General features: G+C 43.5%; 1 protein-coding gene across 2 annotated transcripts in view; it reads right to left on the reverse strand.

Moving 5' to 3' along the window:
• The window catches only part of STAB2 (stabilin 2), an 83784-nt gene that overhangs the window by 21115 nt on the left and 39776 nt on the right, over positions 1-22893 (reverse strand). For both annotated transcript variants that reach the window (XM_028747754.2, XM_028747753.2), the window contains exons 34-53: positions 21818-21949; positions 20293-20421; positions 19081-19137; positions 18224-18313; positions 17252-17447; positions 16603-16698; positions 16076-16121; positions 14339-14415; positions 13297-13422; positions 12627-12700; positions 11002-11073; positions 9438-9557; positions 9168-9215; positions 8670-8753; positions 6968-7114; positions 5264-5404; positions 3398-3457; positions 2640-2816; positions 2428-2520; positions 386-532 (exon numbers count right to left, since the gene is read on the reverse strand). In XM_028747754.2, coding sequence (XP_028603587.2) covers positions 386-532; positions 2428-2520; positions 2640-2816; positions 3398-3457; positions 5264-5404; positions 6968-7114; positions 8670-8753; positions 9168-9215; positions 9438-9557; positions 11002-11073; positions 12627-12700; positions 13297-13422; positions 14339-14415; positions 16076-16121; positions 16603-16698; positions 17252-17447; positions 18224-18313; positions 19081-19137; positions 20293-20421; positions 21818-21949 — 2112 coding nt within the window. The remainder of the gene's footprint in view (positions 1-385; positions 533-2427; positions 2521-2639; positions 2817-3397; positions 3458-5263; positions 5405-6967; positions 7115-8669; positions 8754-9167; positions 9216-9437; positions 9558-11001; positions 11074-12626; positions 12701-13296; positions 13423-14338; positions 14416-16075; positions 16122-16602; positions 16699-17251; positions 17448-18223; positions 18314-19080; positions 19138-20292; positions 20422-21817; positions 21950-22893) is intronic.

The raw sequence follows: 22893 nt of genomic DNA on the forward strand, positions 1-22893 counted from the left end.
GCAGAGAAAATTCTTAAACATCTCTCTGTTATTATTCCTAGTCAAGGACAATAACTAAAGATATTCAAAACGGCAAAACAGCAAATGCATTTCACTATCTAAATTAAGCAACATTCAAAAGTAGGCAGTAAGAAGCAGATTAAATACACTGAGTTTAATGGAACCAAATCCACTTGAACTGAATAAGACTTCTGAGTATGCACCTACCGAGCTGCATTATTTAGGCTCTGATCTAGAGCTCCAGTGTACAGCAAAAGGTCCTGCTTATGCAGGATTCCCTTGTACTTGCAGGAGATGTGTATACATATTGGAGCACTCACAGATGTAAGGGCACTGGATTAGTTCTGAGATTCAGAAGGCAGCAAAAATCCATAGGAGGACTCACCGGAATATTAGAAGAGATGAAGGTGTCACATCGACCTCCAAGGATAGGATCTGTTAACATGCAGTCAATACCATAAGCGATGCCACCATCAAACTCAATATGCCTTTGTACAATCTTACACCTTCTTTCATTGAGGAACAGGTCACCCTGAAGGAGAAAGTTATAATAAAGTTATCACTGCTTCAGCAGGAGGCCTGTTAGGTAGTGAAAAAAAGGAAGAATAAATGTAAATTGAAGTCAGATTGTCGGTTTGTTTTTTAAAGTAAGAGTATACCAGGCATATTTACAAAGAATCCTAAAGCCAACACCTGTTGTGTAATATCTGCTTATCTATTTATATGACAACATGTTTCAATACCAATGCTTTCAGAGATGCTGTGTATCTTATTATACCATTTTGTTTGCTGCCACTGACATTTTAATGTTGCTTTTTATTGTTTTATGGATACAGTGGTGCCTCGCAAGACGAAATTAATTCGTTCCACGAGTTTTTTCTTCTTGCGAGTTTTTCGTCTTGCGAAGCACGGTTTCCCATAGGAATGCATTGAAAATCAATTAATGCGTTCCTAGGGAAACCGCCTTCAGACCAGGTCCGGGGACAGTCTGTCCCCCGACCTCTTCTGAAGGCTGGGGGGGGGGGGACAAGGGCTTTTCTTCCCACCGCCAGCCTTCAGAAGGCTGTTCTGAAGGCTGGCGGTAGGAAGAAAAGCCCTTCTCCCCCCACCGGACTTCAAAAGAGCTGCGGGAAGTCCGGAGGGGGTCCAAGGGATTCCCTCACTGCCGCCTGCGTTTAAAAGGACTCTGGGGAAAGCAGCGAAGCGCGCTGCTTTCCCCGAGCGCTTCTAAAGGTGGGCGGCGGTGAGGGAATCCCTTGGACCCCCCCGGACTTCCCACAGCTCTTTTGAAGTCCGGCGAGGGTCCAAGGGATTCCCTCCCAGCCGCCCGCGTTTAAAAGCACTCCGGGGAAAGCAACAAAGCGCGCTGCTGCTTTCCCCAGAGTGCTTTTAAACGCTGGCGGCGGTGACCATGCCCCGCCCCGTCCCCGCCGCCCGGCATCGGGGCATGGTCCCGATGGCGGGGGGCGGGGGGAGGCGTTCCCGCCCGCCCCCGGCATCGGGGCATCGTTCCGAAGCCCGGGGCGGCGGAAGGAGCTGTCCCCGCCCCGCCGCCAGCCTTCGGAGGAGGTCCGAGGACAGCGGGGAAGACGCGCTGCGCTTCCCCGCTGTCCCGGAGATTTCCCTATGGGCTGTCGTCTTGCGAAGCAAGCCCATAGGGAAATTCGTTTTGCGAAGCGCCTCCAAAACGGAAAACCCTTTCGTCTAGCGGGTTTTCCGTCTTGCGAGGCGTTCGTCTTGCGAGGTACCACTGTATTGTATTTTAATATTTTGTTGCTTTAAGCTGCCCAGAGAACACTGATATTGAGCAGCATAAAATCCTTAAAAGGCACTATTTTTATGCAATTAGTTGTTTCATTAACGCAAAACAACTATGGGTGCTTCTGGAGAAAGTCTATGAACTAGATCTGGGGTAGGCAATGCATATGTTGCTGGACTACAGCTCATCACTGAACGCTGACCATGCTGGCCAGGGCTGATGGGGGATGGAATCCAACAACATTGGATACCCCTGATCCATCTCAATCTGATTTCTGATGGGAGTTTGGTCACCCTCTTGGTCACCTGATTTGACAGCCTGTGCTGACGAAGAGATAGGGGCTGTACAGTGGTTCCATTCCTTTCACCATTCCTGTGGAAAGCTTCACTTTTCCATGGTTTGAAGATGGAAGACTATCGTTCCCTCCCTATGGAAGTTGCTCTACAGTATTCTGCAGGGCTCTTCCCCACCCTGGTCTACACCGTTTGGCAAGCCACCTTCTAAGTTTCAGAATGGAGTCTTTCCCAGCTCCACCTGGATTGAACCTAGGACTTATTGTATGTGAAGCCATATGTTCTGCCGCAGAGCTATGTCCCTTCCCACAAAGTATGATGATGGGATTATGGGGCTGGAGTGGTCAAAACACCATGGATTAGCCAAACAGTCACCGTATTGCTGTCATCATTGCCACATATCACACTGAGATCAGAACCTTGAAGAGTCTTCAGTGAAGTAGAGCTAGGGAGGTCACAGGCTAAAATCTGTGGAAGAGATCAGGAAAAACAAGAGAAAAAGGAAGAGACTGCACTGGTGCTGTTTTGTTTTTTTAACAATTATAAATCATCTAGAAATGTTGCACTGAAATGTTGTACACTCCTACCTTAGCACTTCCAATAATGTGGAATTTCAAATACTGAAGTAGTTTCTCCTTGTTTGACATTTTAAACAATGAATCCTGCTGGTCCTTTGGCAGAGCCCTGATTACTTTGTCAGAGGGCCAAAACAAGGTGATTGGTTGATGAAGAGGATCGTTAATGAGACCCATCAGTCCTGAACTCTGAAATAAAGTAAAAGGAAAAAGACACTGTTTTTTTGTTTTTTTATACTATAAATGATATTTCACTGTGGATGTAAAGAGGGCTCCAGGCAGCTTCTGTTGCCTACTCTGCAGCTGGGAGACAAGAAATGCCCAAAACTTATACAGAAGACTTTTTGGCTCTCTTCCTGTTGAGTCTCAATCCCATTTCTTGGAACGGCTTAGGAGAAACTGGAATTCAACAGGGCAGAAAGTGATAAAATATAGACAAAATAGGAAAACCACCACAAGGAGTGGAAGAAAAACCATCCTGGAGTGGAAGAAAAACCATTCTGGAAATAAGCAAAACCCCACAAGGAATAAGAAAAACTGAGTATGTATTATTGTCCCATGCCCCTCAATGCAAATTGAATAATCATAGGAAGCTAGCAGGGTGGGTCTTGAAGCACTCTTTACATCCACAGTGAAATACCATTCACGGTAAGTACAGCTGTTCCTTCACCTGTAAGATGCAAGAGGTCTCCAAGTAGGTGGGATTTCCTCTGACAAAACCCTGCATCCAAAGGCCTTACAAAATGGGTTACAAAATCAAGTACTCTTACCTCTAGCAAATTGTAGAACATGATGTACCCATTTTTTGCTGCAATCACTTTGAGGTTTTCCTAGGAAGAAAAATTATTTGCCAATCTTATTTGCTCATTTAGTAAATGTAACAGCAGGGTGTTTACAAAAAGCAACAGCATACTGTTTGTTATTTTTACATACAATATATGAAAATGGTTGCTGCTTTCTGCAACATCTCGTATACACACACACACACACACACACACACACACACTCTATTCTACTCTACTCTGAGTAGGACTAGCACTGAATACCTGCCTATGGTCTTTGCAGCCATTTCATTTCACAAGTGCTTTGCTAGTTCCAATTAGCTGTAGTCTAATTCACAAATTACAACCAAACTAGGCATGACACGAAATTTGTCAAGTGCTGTGGTTGTTTTTAAAAACTGATGTGCCCCCATTTTTGCCTGGGAAATAGTGAGAGAGGAAGGGTTAACCATGCCTCACCACAGTTCTGATGAAAATTGTTTCTCCCTCACCTATGGTGGCTATTAACAATCAAAAACACAACCCTGGGACCCAAGTGGCACATTTAGCACCATGATCTAGTTTGGTCCTGAGAGAAGAGAAACACTGGGCTAAGCCCCATGTTGCTCTATAGGGCAGCCTTCAACCTGGAACCCTCCAGGTGTTTTGGACTGTTGAGAATTCCATTCCTCCCATGCTGCAGATGTGTGTGGGATTGTTACATGTCACATGTCTGTTTACATTCCAGCACTGATTATTGGAGTCTTGTGAGCAGAATACGCTGTTTCCGCTCTGTATAGCTTTTGCTTTTGTTGTTCTCTAGGAGGAGAAGAGACACACCATGGACTACACCCAGTCAGCTGATGGGAGTTCTGGTGCAAAACACCCAGTCAGCTACACCCAGTCCAGTCAGCTGATGGGAGTTCTGGAGGGCCCCAGGTTTTCCAAGGCTGTTCTATAGTGACATGTTTTTGAAACATAAAAGCAAGAGACAGTGACATCTATTGGTTAGAGAGCTGGACTTGGGAGGTAAAGGTAAAGGTAAAGGGACCCCTGACCATTAGGTCCAGTCGTGGCCGACTCTGGGGTTGCAGCGCTCATCTCGCTTTATTGGCCGAGGGAGCAGCGTGCAGCTTCCGGGTCATGTGGCCAGCATGACTAAACTGCTTCTGGCGAACCAGAGCAGCGCACGGAAACGCCGTTTACCTTCCCGCCGGAGCGGTACCTATTTATCTACTTGCACTTCATGCTTTCAAACTGCTAGGTTGGCAGGAGCAGGGATTGAGCAAAGGGAGCTCACCCCATCATGGGGATTCGAACCGCAGACCTTCTGATCGGCAAGTCCTAGGCTCTGTGGTTTAACTCACAGCGCCACCTGCGTCCCTGGGACTTAGGAGACCAGGGTACAAATCCTCACTCTGCTATCAAGCTCATGGAGTGACCTTGGGCCAGCCACAGCCTCTCAGCCTGACCAACCTCACAGGGTTCTGAGGATAAAAATGGGGAGGAAAACCAAATGTGCTTTCCTTGGAGGAAAGGTGGGATAGAAATGTAGCAAATAATTAAATCAATAAAATCATGCCAGAAGTGCAGGTTAGCAAAATGTAGTTACTGTTGAAAGTATTGATGCAAATGATCTAATTGAATTACTTAACAAAACAATGCAATCTTTTTTTTTGGAAACAATTATGATTTATCTATGTTTTAGTAAGAACAAACAACTATGGCAATTAATTATGGCAGACATATCACCTAAGTGACACACTGTAATCTTTATTTCAACTAGTTAAGCAACTAATCAGCTGAAAGCAAAGTAGTAAAACGTGACTGAACAACTTTTAATTAGTTGAAAATACCAGTATAAATTTTACACACCCTTTGAGTTTTTGGTTGTCCAGGAGGGAACTCTTGAATCCTCTGTGGAAACAAGGCCTTGTCTATGAGATGTATTACCCCATTTGTGCAGATTAAATCACTGGTTAAAATCTTAGCGTCTCCATTCAAAAAAACTGAATTCTGAAAACAAACACAAAAAACAAGGTATGGGTTCTACTAGTGCGTGGTCTCACATATGTTTTAAAATAGAATAAATGTGCCAGGAAATTAGGCAATGTGATAAAAATCCAGGGACTTAAATGCATTTCAGCAGTAGCTGGAACTGTGTGCAGCTTCCCTCTCCGTTGAGCCATCAAACCTCAGGTGGAAGTTTCTCAGTGAAGTACCTTCAAACCTGGAATGACTCTGCCCACCCAGACAGACCATAGCTCAGTGGGAGAGCAAACTACATTACATGCAGAAGGTGCCACCTTAAATCTCTAGCATTTCCAGGTGGGAATCTGGAATATATTCCCTGCTTAAAACCCTGGAGAGTAACTGTCAATGCAGACAATACTGAGTTAGATGGACCAATGATTGAGTATAATGCAGATTCCTATGTTCCTATGAGAGGCCATTGAATCCTCATGGCCATAGAGATTTAAAATTACAAAACATGCAGTAAAATAAAGCGTGGAAATATAGGCTGTTACACCTTTTAAACATTCCCTTATAAGTCCTTTCCAAAGTTAGCATAGAAAGAGACCACATGTTTGGTAAATTAAAAATCACTTATTTACAATAATAATAATAATAATAATAATTTATTATTTGTACCCCGCCCATCTGGCTGGGTTTCCCCAGCCACTCTGGGCGGCTTCCATAGAAACCAAAAACCCCACTAAAATATCATACATTAAAAACTTCCCTGAACAGGGCTGCCTTAAGATGTCTTCTGAATGTCAGGTAGTTGTTTATCGTTTTGACATCTGATGGGAGGGCATTCCACAGGGCAGGCGCCACTACCGAAAAGGCCCTCTGCCTGGTTCCCTGTAGCTTTGATTCTCGCAATGAGGGAGAATCTACAAACTCTTCAATACAAACTCTTCAAAGGTCAGATTCATGTGTTTTTCCATATAGCAGCAACAAAACATAGCCATAACTCAAGTTTTTGAGTTATAAATTGATAGGAGTTTCTAAATTATTTGTATAGAAACACAGAGATGGCTTGCTAAAGCCACAAGTTCTGAGCTGGGAACAACCAGACCAGATGTCTTTCCTGGTAGGGTTACATGGTGGAAGAGAGAGAGAACAAAGAGTTTGGTATCCCTCCCAATGTAAGGGGATGTGGCCTAGCTAAGCCTGGCAGGACAGCTTACTCTATGGTCTTAACCCCTTCATGCATTAATTAGAGTTAAGCATGTTGGTTATATGAGGCTTATTTATCCCACACCAAGTGGGTTGGCAGAGGAGGAATGGGCTTTCTTTCTTCCATAGCTAGCATGGAAGCTAAGTGTAGTGGGATCTGCCCGCCAGTTCACCTACTCACCTGCAAAGCATTCATTGTCACCTGTGGTGACCCAGTGAGTTGTTAATGCAATGCTGCAGAAGAGCTCATCTGGTGGGTTGCCACCATCGACCCATTAGATTAGCATTCATTTGAGCCTCATTGCTAATGCTGATCCATCCCAACACCTTAAGAAGACTGCATCTCTGTTTTCTAAGGAGGTGACATTACACATATGCTGCCCAAGGCTTAGTTACCTGTGAGAATGTGATCTTGAGCTGATCTCCATGGAGAGTGGTGACAGTTTTATCAGATGTCATGTCACTAGAGAGCAGCGCTGTACAGCCTACTATATGATAGCGAAGAATCTGGGGCATCCAACCTTTGAGATTCCAGTCATTCACCTTAGACAAGAGTCAGAAAACATAACAGGTAAGGCAGGGGAGCAAATGGTACTGCTGCAAATGCACCCAAAATACTGCTGTTGATTTTGCTGCCTCATTACCATGAGGTGGGAGTCTGGGATCTGAGGCACATAAATGGTGCAGCCTACGCGGGTACATGTTTACTTGGAAGCAAGTCAACTGTGTTCAATGAGGTTTACTCCACAGTGTGTCAAGGGCTGGAAATATTAATAGACTGTTATGAGTTGAGGGTGTACGCTGATACCCTTCGAATTCATGGATCCAGCATGGATCCCATTCCTGGAATAGCCAGACTGGTTTCCTGGTGAGGTTACTGCCCTAAATATGGGTTAAGGTAACAAAGGAAGTGGTTCTGCACCAGGGAGAAAATGGCTGGGGCCCCCGCCTTCCTCAACTTGCTGGTAGTTAGACAAAGGCCAGAGTGGAAAATGGAGTCATGTGAGCTAGAAGCAAGGCAGCAGTCTAGGAAGGCAGAGAGCCATGCCTGATTTCTGCTGGAATCAAAGACTATGGCTATTATTATTATAAATTTTTGTTTGTACCCTGCCCTCCCCGGCTGGAGCTAGGCTCAGGGCGGCTAACATTATAAAACTAACACAGTATACAAAGAACATATGAACATAAAAATAGGCAACCAATTAATTAAAATACATCTTGAAATTAGTTCAGAGCAAATTAAAATCTGGACAGATGGTAGTCCATGGGTAAAATTGAGAGTGGTTAATATTCTCCAGGGCCAACTGTTACCACTGGTCTTATAAAGGACCTATGACCGGGCTAGGAGGACTCTTTAATGCTTGTTCTTATACAGAAAGAGAAGAATCAGACTGAACTCTGACCAAAGGCCTGGAGGAACAGTTCTGTCTTGCAGGCCCTGCAGAAAGATATTGGAGAAGCAAGACCCCTTTGGGGCGTTAATGCTGTGAACCTGTCCATTGTAGGCTCAGGTTGTATATTTGTGTAAGTAAAGCATATATCATAAAGACGGCAGTGTATCTGCTGTACTGCATTCCAAAGGTAACACAAACCCCTGGGTAAGTGCCTGGAACCGCTGGAATCTGGCACCGTCCTGCGTTTGGGTTGGTGTGACAATGCTTTCCTACAGCACTATCTTGGGAGGGAGGAATCGCCTCACTGTAGGGATCTAATCCAGGGTAATGGATCTGCTGCCTTGTTAGGAGTGTCTGTTTGCTTCCACTGATGCTCTGTTGTATATTTCCAAATAAAGACAAGCCGCCGAGATAACATAAGGCTCTAGGGCTCTGTTATCTAAATGAAATTAAGCTCAGCAGCCCTGTCCCTAGAACTTCTTGCCACCATGCATGTAAGTTACTAGACTAAATAAATGCTTACTGGCGGCTGGCAGAGGTGGGATTCCTGCATTTCTATGCTTGGCACAGAGAAAGAATGGAACACTTTATCCCTCCATCTCCACCCGTCTCGCTCCCCGGCATATAGTTCATTGTTGGCTATGTCTACCAGGCTAGTGCTTAAGCATAAGGCCGATTTGCATTATTAAGATTGATTTGCTTACTTTTGGTGTGGTTAGATATGCTTGGTTGGTTGGTGCAAAAACAGTGAATGGGCCGGCTCCAGCAATGTCATTGATGTTAGAGTCCTACAAGAAAGAAAGGCAAAATGTTAAACATTTCAGGCTAAAAATGTATATTAGGGTAAAGTGTTATAAAATGCACATATAGGTGCAAATAACATTAAAAAAAATAGCTTGCAAAACACGTGTATTAGGAAAAGTGCATACAAAAATGTTCATCAGGAAAAATGTGCGCTAAAGTGCTGATTAATTTACACGAGGACATTAAAAAATAAATAAATCACAAACCAATGCAGAAATGTGGCAAGCTGAACTTAAGTCTGGAAAAACAAGTAACTGACGGCTCATCCACAATATGGCTGATCATGTTTATCGCGTGTGCTTTGCCTATAAATAACAACTTTGGCAAAGCTTTCAAAATGTGTGAGTGAAAATGATCACTGATAGAGATCAGGACCTGGGAAGGCATGTCTATCTTACCGTTAGATATCCCTTAAACCGAGTAGTGTTGTAATCTGCTGCAAGTTCCTATAAAAATAAATAAATAAATAGATAGATAGATAGATTGATTGATTGATTACAGAAGGCAGCAATGACAAAATAGAAACGACGTAGGCCGGGTGTGGGGAACCTTTGGCCCTTCAGATGTTGATGAACTACAACTCTCATCAGCCCCAGCAAGAATGCCCAATGGCCAGGGATAATGAAAGCTGTAGCACAACATTCTACAATAAAAAAAGAAAGTTTTACCGCAAATATACTGCCTCTGCAAGTAAATCCATCTCCAACGTAACTGAGTCGACAGGTACAGGTCCTTTCTGAGTATTCAGTATCATTGCAGAGGGCATTTTGCGAACAGCCACCATTATCCTGTTAGGAAGGGAACCCAACATTAAACAAAATCTCCTCTGTGAAGATACATCTCAGTTCTAGTTTAAGAAAAAGAATAAATCTATGGATAAAGTGAATAACTTTTACACCTTGCTCATTTCAATGGGACGTGGCCCTTCCATAGTCAACACTGCCCACTCAGTGGCACAGAAATCCATAATCATAAGGATTTAAGAAGCAGCAAACTTCATATTGAGAACACAACTGAAACGGAAACTGAAAAGCAGAGCAAAGGGAAAGCCAGGAGATGGAGTCCAACACACCACTCTTATATGCAACTCTTCCATGGCCTACATACTACAATTCTTTACATGGAGGCTGTTGTTGTCGTGCCACAAATTAAAAATACCATTTCCTTCCCTTTGCCCTGCAAATCCTAGGTGGGGCAGAGCACTGCTTTAGATGGGGCAATGCCCCAACTGTCTATCTAGATCATTGATAGGAGTTATTGGGAAAACCTAACTTTTAATTTGGAAAATATACTAAGCCTCAGAGGGATCAGCTGTGTTGCAGAGCCAGATTGCATGCTGAATGACAGTAATGCAGGATTAGCTGTAATAAATAAATAAATGTTAAAATCCAATTTTAAACAGCTTTACAGTTACTGAAGAAAGCAATAAGAAGCCCATATGCCAAGAAAGGAAGGAACACTTTTCTTGTCTTTCACTTGGGATTCAAATGTCAATGCTCTCAATCCTCAGATCAGGCAAAAAAGCGTCTATCAGCCTTTGATTATGTCTGCACCACAGCTGCTCTGTAAGAGCTCCGTAAAAATGGTGAAATGCCCTGCTTTTGCTCAAAGGTTCTCAGTTGTCGACGGTGACCTCCCTTTCTCTACCTAAAGCAGTCTGCCTGCACCTTCTGTCATTGCCCCCTTCCCCTTTTTCTGTTGCTCCCTCCTCCATATGAACTGCCACTCACTCAGTCCCCAGCAGGGATACTTTCTCAGAGTGAGGCACTGTGGGAGAGATGGACCCAGAGATTTTGCTGCGATGGTAACTAAGGACCCTGAGACGGTGAAGCAAGTCTGGAATGTGAATCCTGTGGACTGACTTTTAAAAAGAAGCACGGAGTCTCAAGCCTTCCTTGAAAGTTTTTGTCCCTCGTCCTCTCTTGCATGGGCTGCAGCAACTCAGTGGCGGAAGACATACACTAGGCTGATCCTGGTGAGTTCACTCCTGCCTCAGGTTTAAGTTCAGAGCAAGCAAAGCAGGCTGGCTGCACTTTCATGTGTAGCTGAAATACAAGCAAATGGCAGCCACGAGCAGGGACAGTAGATGCCAGTTTCTCATCTATCTGCAGGAGATGTTAAAAAGTTCTTGTTTGGGATTCCTGCCTTGAATGGACCTTTGTCTGCTTGGTAAGAGACACGCCTCAAAGCACACTGTCAATGAAAAACCAGGCTGATATGAAATCTACTCACAAATGAACAGAGACTGATGTAGGTGCATGATTTGCCATTGCCAGAATATCCTTTTAAACAATTACACGCTGCCTGCCAGGAGAAAAGGGGGGGGGGGGAGAGAAGAGAAACAATGTTAAGTTCTGCAAGGAGAATATAATTGGCTCTGGAAAATAAATAAGGCTTAATATTAATATTTTTTTAAAAGAAAAGGGGGGAAATGTTGCAATTAGAGTATAACAAGTTAGGTCTTTGCCATTCCAATTTATCTTACATAGCTCAGTGGAATAAAAATAGCCAGAGACCTCGTTACCTAGGCAACTTACTTTTATTTAGTCCATAAAGTTATTTGCAAGAATCCTCAAAATATTAGTGGTTTTTTTAAAAAAACAAACCACAAAACCTAATATTTTGGACTTCATAATTCTGTGCGCAAAGTACGGCACGCACATTGGCTGGGTCTAGATACATCAAAAAGACGTTTCAGGAAAACGCGTTGTAAACTTCATGACAGGACTCCACAGCGCCATCTAGTGCTATAACGCATATAAAAATATCCCACGCGAATGGAAGCGTCTGTAACCTGAGGTACCACTCTATGGGAAAGGACCCCCCCCTCCTCCCATTCCCAAACCACAGTCAGCAACAGAACAAGAACTTTGGGTGCAAAGAGATCTCAAGTTTCAATCCCTGGCATTTTTAGTTAAAAATTATCTCAGGCAGCACATGGTTGGAAATACTGGTGGGAATCTTTTTCAGCCAGAGGGCCACATTCTGGGACCATGTGCCAGAGGGAGTGCTGAGAGGGAGTCAAAAGGTGATGAACAGCATTAATCTTACCATTGTTCAGTAGGCTACATTACAGTCACAACCAAAAATCTGAGGTTTCTACACACTTCAAGGACATATTCTAGTCAGGCAAAAGCACTTGAGGAAGGATGTAAGTGGGGAGAAGGGTGGGTGGCCTGAGGAGAGTCTCAGGGCTGGCCAGAGGGGCCCGGAGGGCCACACTTGACCTCTGGGCCTGAGGTTCCTCACCCTGCCCAAGAGGCCAAAGAACCACTGTACATGGCTAAATGGATCAATGACCTGTCTCAGTTTAAGGCACCTTCATAGGATCATATGCTGCCATTCTATAACCTAGGATTCATGGGAGGTGAGCCTGACCCCATCCATTGGTAGGAGAAGAAGCAGGTGTGGGGAACTTCCTTCTTGCTTCCCTGCCACAATGATCTCCCACTGCCAGTTGCCATAGGGCTGCAGAGCTGAAAGGAAGTGTTCTCTGGCCTTCAACACTGGCCAGGGGACTCCGGGGGGCCACAGTCAGATAGTACCTTTTGCCTTCCAGGAAGAACGTATCGGCATGGGTAGAGATCAGCTTGGCCCCATCCCCTCAGCCAACTGTTCCAGTACTGTACTTGCTTTATTCTTTCTTCATCATTCCCTTTTCTTTTGTATCACATGTATTAGATTGCAAGCCTGTGGGCAGGAATTGGCTTATCTTCTAATACATGCACTTAGTGCCCAGGAAATTTTAGGTGAATTGTAAGTGCTAGTAATCAATCTATGTAACAGCAACAGTAGCAGCAGCATCAACAAATCAATGCCTGCAATGTGTATCAAAATGAGATAGGAGCATTGCTTACCTGATTGGGTCCAGTGTGAGTGCACTCTGCATTTTTATCACACCCGCCATTATTCTCCACACAGGGATTGATTTCTTTATGTGGCAAACACAACAGAGGAAAAAATGTGAGTACTGTTCTGATTCTGAGAGGCACTGCCAAATGAAAGCTACTAGTTTCCAATAATTCTTGCTTGCACTAGGATCCCCCTTGGTAAAATAAGATTATGGTATTTGTAGCAGTTTGTGATGGCGATGCTATACTCCTTTCCTTGAAGGAGGTAAAGGACTTGCAGTCACATCAAAAGTCTGCAAGTTTTGCCAAATGTGTAAAGATTTTCTTATGCATGGAGATTTTATTTATATTTTTACCTGGGGCCACTTTGAATCAAACCACCCTAAATGTGAATTATGAAATGGTTCTGTCCTGTTAATACCTTCACTCTCTGAACACGTGAAACCATGTCTGCATTATTATAAAAAAAAAATATTCCCAAGAGGTAAGGTTGTGACTCGTGACTCCTAGGCCCAGTTCAGAAAATCAGCAATCGCCCTAATCTCCAAGCAGCTAACTGTCTTAAAAAACAAAAACATTTATGGTTTACATGAGAATGTATCAATACATATATTATGTAGTCATGCTGCCTATTTATCAATCTCTTAAGATCTTAAACCATAAAACAAGCACTTACCAAAGCAGACGATCCCATCTCCAGTGTAACCTGCATTGCAAAGACACACTCTGTTTCCTGGAGTGGTGCGTCTGCATTCGGCTTTGAGAGAACAACCTCCATTGCTGGTTTCACATGCATTGATAGCTGTGAAAGAACAAAGAATATAAAGTATGGCTGCAATCCCCAAGCTGCTTTGGGTGATTTCAAATAGCATGCAGTAGCACACATGGGTTTGCCAGGAAAAGACAGCCATACAGTGGGGGCAGAGTGTTGATGTATGCTGTGTGTGACACCAAATGGCAGGTTTGCAGTTTGGGCCAAATGCTGAGAAAGAGAGAAACACCGTTGGGGAACGTTCTCTGTGGGAACATTAGCTGCCTTGCTGTTTACCTCTATTGACGTCCTACTATTTGTTGGAGCGTGTGCAGAGTCCCCATTCAACATGCCCATGGAACCAAAAAGCACCACAGTTTTAGGTAGGGTCAGTCCCTTTACTGACAGTACAATGCAGTTCCCACAGCTTTTAGGTTATGTACAGTTGTAGTATATAGTCCTTCCAGCAGCATACAGCCTCCTTGCAGTGTTCAAGCACAGACTAGGCTCTGGCCAAGAGCAAACTTGCTTCCAACACAATACTTTAGATTGTGCTGCGTTACTCTCACATGCTTAACTAGTTTCAGGTGCAAGACAAATTAGCCAGCACACCCATCTTAACCCTTTCTGTCTTTTTTCCTCTGCATGCATAGACCCTTATATATCAACACTATTTGCATATTTGCAAATAAAGAATATACTTTTTTAAAAAAAACATTGTAACCTTCAGTGCTCTCCCCTCTGAAGGGAGTATCATGAGTCATGCCATGCTGCTTCAGAAACTCCTCACCCCTCAAGGGAGTGGAGAGCAGACACCACACGTGACCACTTGTGAGCGGAACAGTCCTATTCATTGAAACAAATGGTGGTTCTGGTACTTTCCCAGCCTCCTGCCCCACCAGTTTCTTGTGAATGGGAGGCACAGTGAATATGGTATGTCAAATGGAAAAGGACAAAGTCCACTTGCCTGTACAATATGTCCCGTTCCCTTTAAACCCTGCTGCACACTTGCAGTATGCTCTGCCATAGGAATTGAGAAGGCAGCTAAGATGGGAAAAAAGGAAAGTAAAACAAAACCACTTATTTTGCAGCATCACCACTGCTTATTTCATACAATACTTTTTTCCAAAAGGTTGACAGACCCAAAAAAGCAGATCTAAAATCTCTACGGCAAGCTTTAGAAAGCTGTATTTTCTAAAAAACATAGCATGTGGGGCCAAAAGCCCAATCCTAACTGTCAGGGAAGTGCAAACGGCTAGAGAGCCGAGAGGGGAAACTAGCACTTAGAGAGAGCCGAAAGAGCTAACTAGCAGCCTCTCATCTGACAGCGAAGATGAGCAAAGGAGGGGGGATGCTGAGCCCGGAACTAGCTATTCTTTGAACAGAGGAAGTAAGAGGCGGGGTTTCCGCCGATTAGCCTGCTGGGGAAGGAGGAGTAAGAAGAAGCCACTTGAGGCCTCTAATGAGACAGGGTCGGACATGCTTTGAAGCTCTGGAAACCTTTTTGAACTTTGTAAATAAATCTAAAAGACAGAAACTGGCGGCGAGCCTGGAGTTTTATCTATGCTGGCTTTGGCAGCACTCACCTCTTACACTAACTTCATACACATTGTAGAATGTTTTACGCAATTTTTGGTACAATATTCTCCAATACATACCAAGCATATCATTTTATTTATTTTACTTTGTTTAAAAGCATTTACCGTATTTTTCGCCCTATAGGACGCACTTTTTCCCCTCCAAAAATGAAGGGGAAATCTGTGTGCGTCCTATGGGGCGAATGCAGGCTTTCGCTGAAGCTTGGAGAGCGAGAGGGGTCGGTGCGCACTGACCCCTCTCACTCTCCAGGCTTCAGGAAGCTATCAGCAAGCCTGGGGAGCCCGCGGGAGTTCCCGCAGGGCTCCCTAGGCTGCGGAAAGCAGCCTGCTGTATGGAGCGTGGGGTGCTTTGCTTCAGCGCGCCCTGCGCTCCGTGCAGACATCCGCAGCCTGCTGCACGGAGCGCAGGGCGCGCTGAAGCAGAGCGCCCCGCGCTCTGTGCAGACATCGGGCAGCCCCACAAGCGGAGAGCCACCAACCCGCTATTCCCCGACCTGGTTTGGAGGCTGGCCACAAGCTCGGGGGACAGTGGGGAGGCGGAGCGCCGCCATCCCGCTGTTCACCGACCTGGTTTGGATTCCCCGACCTGGTTTTTTTGGGGGGGGATATAAAGGGGAAAAAAATTCCCTTTATTTCCCCCCCAAAAAACTAGGTGTGTCCTATGGGCTGGTGCGTCCTATGGGACGAAAAATACGGTATATACTGCTTAATATTTCAAAAATCTGTAAGTGGTGAGTTAAATTATAAGCAGGTCAGTGGCTTGAAATTTTCTGTAATCTAACCTCTTAGAGAACTTTAAACTAGGACAATCAGTTTCTAGTTGAGTTTTTTAAAGTGTCAGGTATGTCAAATTAGAGTGCCTGAAACTTTTATGTTGCAGGGCAATTATGACAATTTCTATGCCAATTGTTGCTAGTCCATATGCATTAACAGCTTAAATTTGGATACTGTTCCTGTGAATGACTACTGCAAAACTCCCATGCTGGTTGGTGCCTATTTTTGCCAAGCCCCCACCCTCTGTTTCAATGTTCGTGCTATAGTTGCTGGAGAAAGGTGTTGTTTGAATGCAGCCTAAATATTATTAGATAAATTGCTGTCATACATACTTGGCACTGGTGTGGCAGGTACTGTTGCATTTATCACCTTTGATTTCTGCAGGAGTAAAATTACTTTGTTAGTCAACAGTATACAATCGCAATTTACCCTGCTCATCAAAGAGTTTATCTATGCTTGCAGAATGGCTGATGCACAGACCACAGCAATGGCCTGATGCACAGATCAATTCAGAACACATGCCATGCTTTTTCTCAGAACTGCACTGAGTTTTTAAGGACAGTGTATATTTCATTAAAAACCCCCCAAAACAAAAATTATCTACTCAACCAGAGGACTAAAGCACTGAGAGGGCTGAAGGTCTAAACTTGCAGACAGTGTCTTGGAATGAATTTTGATGAACTGCAGACAATGGGACCAGAAAGAGTGAAGGCCTAATTTCAGGTTCACATTCAGCTGGTCTGAAAGAAAAGTGAACCTGTGCAGCTTCAGTGATGGTGCCTTCACTGCCTTGAGCTCTGAGTTTTAAATCTGAAGCCTCAAATGGTAGCTCAGAGTGATGGAGAGCAATCACACTTACCTTCATCGCATTTCACACCTCTCCAGCCAACATCGCATTCGCAAGAGCCATCGCCTTTAATATCATCGTTGCATTTCCCATGGATGCAAGGACACTCTAAGTGCAGAGAGGTGATGTTGTAAGGACTGCCCCAGCAGTAACAACAACTGGACTATGAAGGGAGGTCTGCCTTAACGTATTATTCCGACTTCCTTCCTTGCCTTAACATACTCAAACGGGCTTATTTGACTTAAAGCATGGCTCATATATTATATTTTGCAGATGCGAGAGCCTTTCCCATAAAGCAGAAAGCACTACTGTGCCAATATAGCACCTCAAATGTACCACATTAAGATTTGTGTGATCAAGGGCTGCCCCTTTTCTTCAAAGCCACAGTAAGCTTTGAAGAACCACAGAGGTTTGCATTATGGCCAGTTTCACACGTCCATTTTTTGCATTTGAGTGGACTCTGATGCAAAGTGACCAGATCTGAAGTCCCCAGGCTAACATGCAGCTTGGAATGTAATGATCACTCGGAATTTATACTACTTTTGAATTTTGTGACTTGGTTCTTGGAACAACAACAAAACGGACCTCAATGTGTCTATTGCAAGTCAAAGAGAGGCAAGCAACATAACTAGTTGTCTCAGTGGTCTGAAACCTGAAGTACCTTGATCACAGCCGGTGCCATATTTGCCCTTGATACATTTTTCACAGGCTACTCCCTCGAATCCTGCTTCACACTCACAAGTACCATTGCCATTGAGGCCATCTAAGCAAATCCCATTTCCAAAGCAAGTGTTTCCAGCCAGTCCTGGACAAGGCTCGCACTGAGGGCCATAGAAGCCCGCACAGCACTCCCTGGTCTGAAAAAGGAACAAACAAGGCAAGGCGAATGCAATTGCGTATAAGAGAATAAAAGAGAAGAGGTGCCATAAAAGGACTATGAATTAAAGCAGGAACTCTAGAGCTGCCTTATTTATTGTGTGCTACAGTCTAAGATCAGCCACAGAGGCCCTCCTCACAGACCCACAAGTGGGTAATACGAGACAGGTTGGAATACGAGACAGGGCCTTTTCAGTGGTGGCCCCTAGCCTATGGAACTCCCTTCCCAAAGAGATAAGTTTGGTTCATTTTCTATTTTCTTTTAGGCACGACAACTCTCCCCCCTTTGGTTAGGCAGCCAAAGAACCTGCATTCTTATTGTTAATCTGATGGTGCAGGCTAGCTTTGATTATGATACATATTTGTTTGTTTTTTTGCAGCTCTGGTGACTTTCAGATTTGTAAGATGTCTAATTTGTATGTGGTTTTAATTATTGGATTGGTGATGTTGTTGCTTTATGGCACAAGCAGCCAATATGATTCCCTGCAGATATTGTTGGATATTATTTTTTCAACAACCCTTGGAGGGTTTCACAGTGGCTACCATATGGCACTTTGTCTTTGGTTTTTGTTTTTCATACCAAGCTTCTTTGAAAGGACCATGTTGCTAAGAAATCACTTTAATAAAACAATTTCTCCCTACAGATACGACAGTCAGTTCTCAATGTTCTGTTTCTCTCCCACACCTCAACCCCCTTACATTCTATCAGTGTCATGATAGTATGACAGATATGCTTTGGATGGTAAAGAATACCCACAATTGTGCTTTTACTGCATTTTGGCTGGCATCCGTAGCGAAGGGAAAATCTTTCGGAATGGAGATACAAGCAGCTCACTTTCTTGTATTTCTGTACAAAAGAAGTGGACAGTTTTACACTTAAAACATTGCATCAAATTCAGCTAATGAATATCCCCTGAAATATTTTTCAATGGAAAACGCTAATTGAACATGCCCAAATCCTATTCAAAATTAACAGTCAATTAGCACAAATGGGCAAAATAACCTGACTCACAATAAGGCACTGACAAATGAATTATTCTCTTGAACTGAATAAATATACAAAGTTTAGAAACTTCGGAGAAAATCCAGCTCCCCCTGTAAATTCAAAGGTCACAATGAAGTTTGTTTATTATGTCCTATGGATTCTGCAGCCGCAGGAGGGGGTGGGTTGTCTTCTATGGGTTATATCCTGTACTGGGCATACTCAGGAGTAGACCCTCCCCCCCCACAGCAGGGGTAGGGAATCTGTACCCTCTATATGCTGCCAGATTCCTGTTAGTCCTAGCATGAACGAATCAACAAGGCCACAAGTGTTGTGAGAGTAACAGTTCATGGGGTGGGGGCACTCAGCTGACATCCTGTCACTGATTGTGGCTTACTGTGAGGGAGAGGGGTGAGGTGGCAGCAAGGTCAAGTGCCAGATTGGCTTTGCCACTGCATTTGCGCTGTGCTAATCTCACCACCACTCATCTCTCTTTAGGGAAGCCGTAGTGGCAACAGTGATGGGAGGTCAGGCAAGTGCCGTCATCCACTGCTGATTGTAATCCACCAACATCTGGAGGACCTTAAGTTCCTTACTACTTTTTTATAGCAATTTAATTCTAAAATATTTACCAGTGGTGTAGTTCCAATAGGACAGCTAGGTATGGCCAAGCACGACAAACACTTTCCCTTGAAAACAAAGCAAACATATATTTTCAGAGGAAGGGACCATGATATATACTTGTGCAGGCCTTTGCACATGTCACAAATGCCTTAAGTGTGCAGAGGTTTGGCACCATCTATTTTTATCCAAATGAACCCTTGGGTGCACACTGACAATTTCCCCCCGATTTCATTAGTGCCTCCCACAATTGTTCCCTACAGTTACATGTTGCATGTTTTAACAATGGTAGCCTGACACCATTTAATTTATTCATCTCTAACCATCGACCATTTGTGCAAAAACCAGAAGAGGGAAAATGAAGGATATCGAGAGACCAAATGTGCCATTTCAACCCTTGATTGGCCATAAAACTCACCTGGTGCACTGCCTATAAACCTAATATTCCTCACAGGGCTGTTCTGAGGATAAACTAGGGAGGCAGGAGTAATATAAGCTGCCCTGAGCACCTTGCAAAAAAGGGTGGAATAAAAATGTCACAGCAAATATATTTAAACAAAGAGCTGCAAGCTTGGGAGTTTATTTGCAATGAAATTGACTCATTGATTGATTCACTTGCAAGTGGTTTGAAATGGCAAACTAGAGACCCTGCTTGCAAGTAACTATACTAGCTTGACTTTTAACTTGCAAGCTTGAAGGGGGCAAACATGTGTTTTATATGCCATCTTGCGTTTATGTTGGAAGCAGCCTTCTATGTTCAAACCCTGCTGCAACAGCCACAACTACTAGTAAAAGCAAGTATCTATGCTTGCTTTCCTCGCTTGCATCTCCTACATCCAGTAGAAATAGGGGGAAAGTAGGGAAGATCTTTGTCGCAGACCCTGGACAAACCCTAAACCCTAAATCAATGGCCTGATTTAGCAAAAGCCAGCTTCACATAGTACCATATAGATATTTCTACTTGTCAGATCACTAAAGCTGTATAAAATTAGATCAAAGATTGTAGGGTTAAATTAGTCAATGTATGTTAATGGACTGTATTGCCCTGTATTGCATTCTACCAAACTGCAAAGTGAAGACTTATTTTCCTGGAGGACTCCTTGAATAAATATATGTTCGATATATTAATTATTTTTCTTTAAAGAAATGAAAACACATCTAATGTATATAAACGTTTCTAATGTACACAAACACACAGAATATATACACAGAAAGGCACTTACAGGTACTACCACAGTATTGTTGCTATCACATCTGTTCTTCTGGATTTCCATTACCCTTTCCAGTCCATGAATTATTCCTTTATCAGTTGCAACATTCGGGTAACTTAAGGGCGCCTCATTTATGTAGAGCTGCACACAATAGGTTATCAGTTTAGTACACACCAGGCGGACATACTTAAAGGATCATTTGTTGCATTAACTTTTACACAGCAAATATTATCTTGCTATTCCAGCAACTGTAATAAAAGGCACTGCAGAAGAAAGAATTGAATTTGAAGCGTGCAGTTGAAAAAGGTCTCACGTTGCACATTAAGGGCCGCAGCTCAGTGAGAGCATGCAGACGACCCCAGGACGAGTCTGCAATATCTCCAAATAGGGCTGGAAGAGACCCTTGTCTGAAATCTGGAGAGCCGTTGCCAGTCACTGTGGAAAATACTGAGCTAGATGGACCAATTGTCTAACTCGTATAAGGCAGCTTCCTATGTATCCAATTCATCTTATTTCCCAAAGACCTTCCAACTCTGTTATCTATAAACATATGACTCTAGTTGTGTGCATATCACTGTACATCATTCTGCACTGGCTGGCTGTGGGTGTGCAACTGTTTGCCAGACTGTCCATACTACTCAGCAGCAGATGCCAGTTTGGGGTGCCACTGGTCTCCTGACCTCCAGTTGGTTACGTCGCTGCTGCTGCTCACTGGGAAATACAGTGAGGGGGCAGCGATGTGACTGATTAAAGGACAGGTGAGTGACAGCAGCTGAACACACCTGCTGTTATTGATTCCACTCTTACCATTGCTCCTTTCCCGTTATTTCTTTCTCAAAACTAAGCAGTGCAAGCCTACTCAGAAGTAACCCCAATTGCGTTCCCCAGTAAGTTTATATAGAACTGCAGCCTAAATGGCCAATTCTGATTTGTACAACTGAATAAAGCAAAGGAAAATTATAAGTAAGGTAGCTTGAATAAACATAACAAACTGTTCTTTTCACTTTAAGAAGGCCTTTATCTACCAGAGTTTCCCAGACTTGGGTCTCCTCTAACCAGCAGGACCAGTAGTTGGGCATGATGGGAACTGTAGCCCCCAAACAGCTGGAGACCCAAGTGTGGGAAACCCTGAATACTATCCAGAAAAGTCACCATCCCAAGAAAAATGCAGCTTCATAATTGCAACAACAGGGACCTTAAAACAGTTGACTCTAGTCAACGCCAGAAGTTAATGTTGATTCATTTGCTCTTAATCCCAATTTCTGAACTTTAACTCAAGTTCTTAGCTCAGCACTTAATGCATATGAGTAATGTTTACATATGGTGAATGGCCTCATTAGCTAGGGATGTAAATACAGTCCCATTATACCAATGAGTAAGCCTCACTAATGTAAACTTATGATCCAGATCATTGAAAGCAATGAAGCTTTCTCTACATTCAGTTACCCAGATGTAAATCTTTTTCCAGATGAGGTATTCAGATAAGCAGGCAGTTCCAAAAGCCAACATAATTATCAACAGGGTTTATACAAAGTACCTGGCCATCATGAATGATGAATCCCACTTTAAAGGACAACCCAAGCATGGTTTCCTTGAACATCCCATTATGCATGTCATTCTTCAGCAGCTTCTCCTCTAAAATAACATGGTATCGGATCTGGTTTTCATCCTGCAGATTAAATTGATAATTTATGTTATATACTTGAGCAAGGTGTGGACTTCCAAGCTTTCTGTGACAAAAACAGATGCCAGCAGCAACCAGTAGACAAAGGATTTTATTCTCAATTAGCTGTAGGTTGGAGCCAGACAATATATGTTTTCGAGAGTGGCTGCCGGGACCATATAACACTGGTCCTAAAGGATCTTCTCTGGCTCCCAGTATGTTTACGAGCACAATTCAAAGTGTTGGTGCTGACAGTATACCTGAAGAAGCATCTCCTCCCCAATCATTCAGCCTGGACACTGAGGTTCTCGTTCGAGAGTCTTCTGCTGGTTCCCTCACTGAGAGAAGTGAAGTTACAGGGAACCAGGCAGAGAGATTTCTCGGTAGTGGCACCCTCCCTGTGGAACACCCTCCCTTTAGATGTCAAGGAAATAAACAACTATCTGACTTTTAGAAGACATCTGAAGTCAGCTCTGTATCAGGAGGTTTTTAATGCTTGATGTTTTCATTATGTTTTTATATATGTTGTAAGCTGTCCAGAGTGGTTGGGGAAACCCAGCCAGATGGGCGGGGTATAAATAAAAAAATACTATTATTATTAAAATTATTAACAGTGGCATGAAACAGGTATCATTTTGCATGGTATGAACGTGTATCCCATCACTGTATGGTAAATTAAATTTGTAGGGCTTCATTCTTTTTAAAACTACAAACCCCATTTGACCATCTGCACTAGGGGAATGCGTGTGCACACAATGGATAATAAATAAGAATAAGAATAAGAATAATGGCATAAGGCAGGCTCTGCTCACAGCCCCTGCTATACAGAGATAAAAGTGTAGAAGAATCAGCAAAGGTTCACATAGAACAGGCATCCCCAAACTCAGCCCTCTAGATGTTTTGGGACTACAATTCCCATCATCCCTGACCACTGGTCCTGTTAGCTAGGG

This window comes from Podarcis muralis, chromosome 10, assembly GCF_964188315.1.
Source record: "Podarcis muralis chromosome 10, rPodMur119.hap1.1, whole genome shotgun sequence".
Lineage (NCBI taxonomy): Eukaryota > Metazoa > Chordata > Lepidosauria > Squamata > Lacertidae > Podarcis > Podarcis muralis.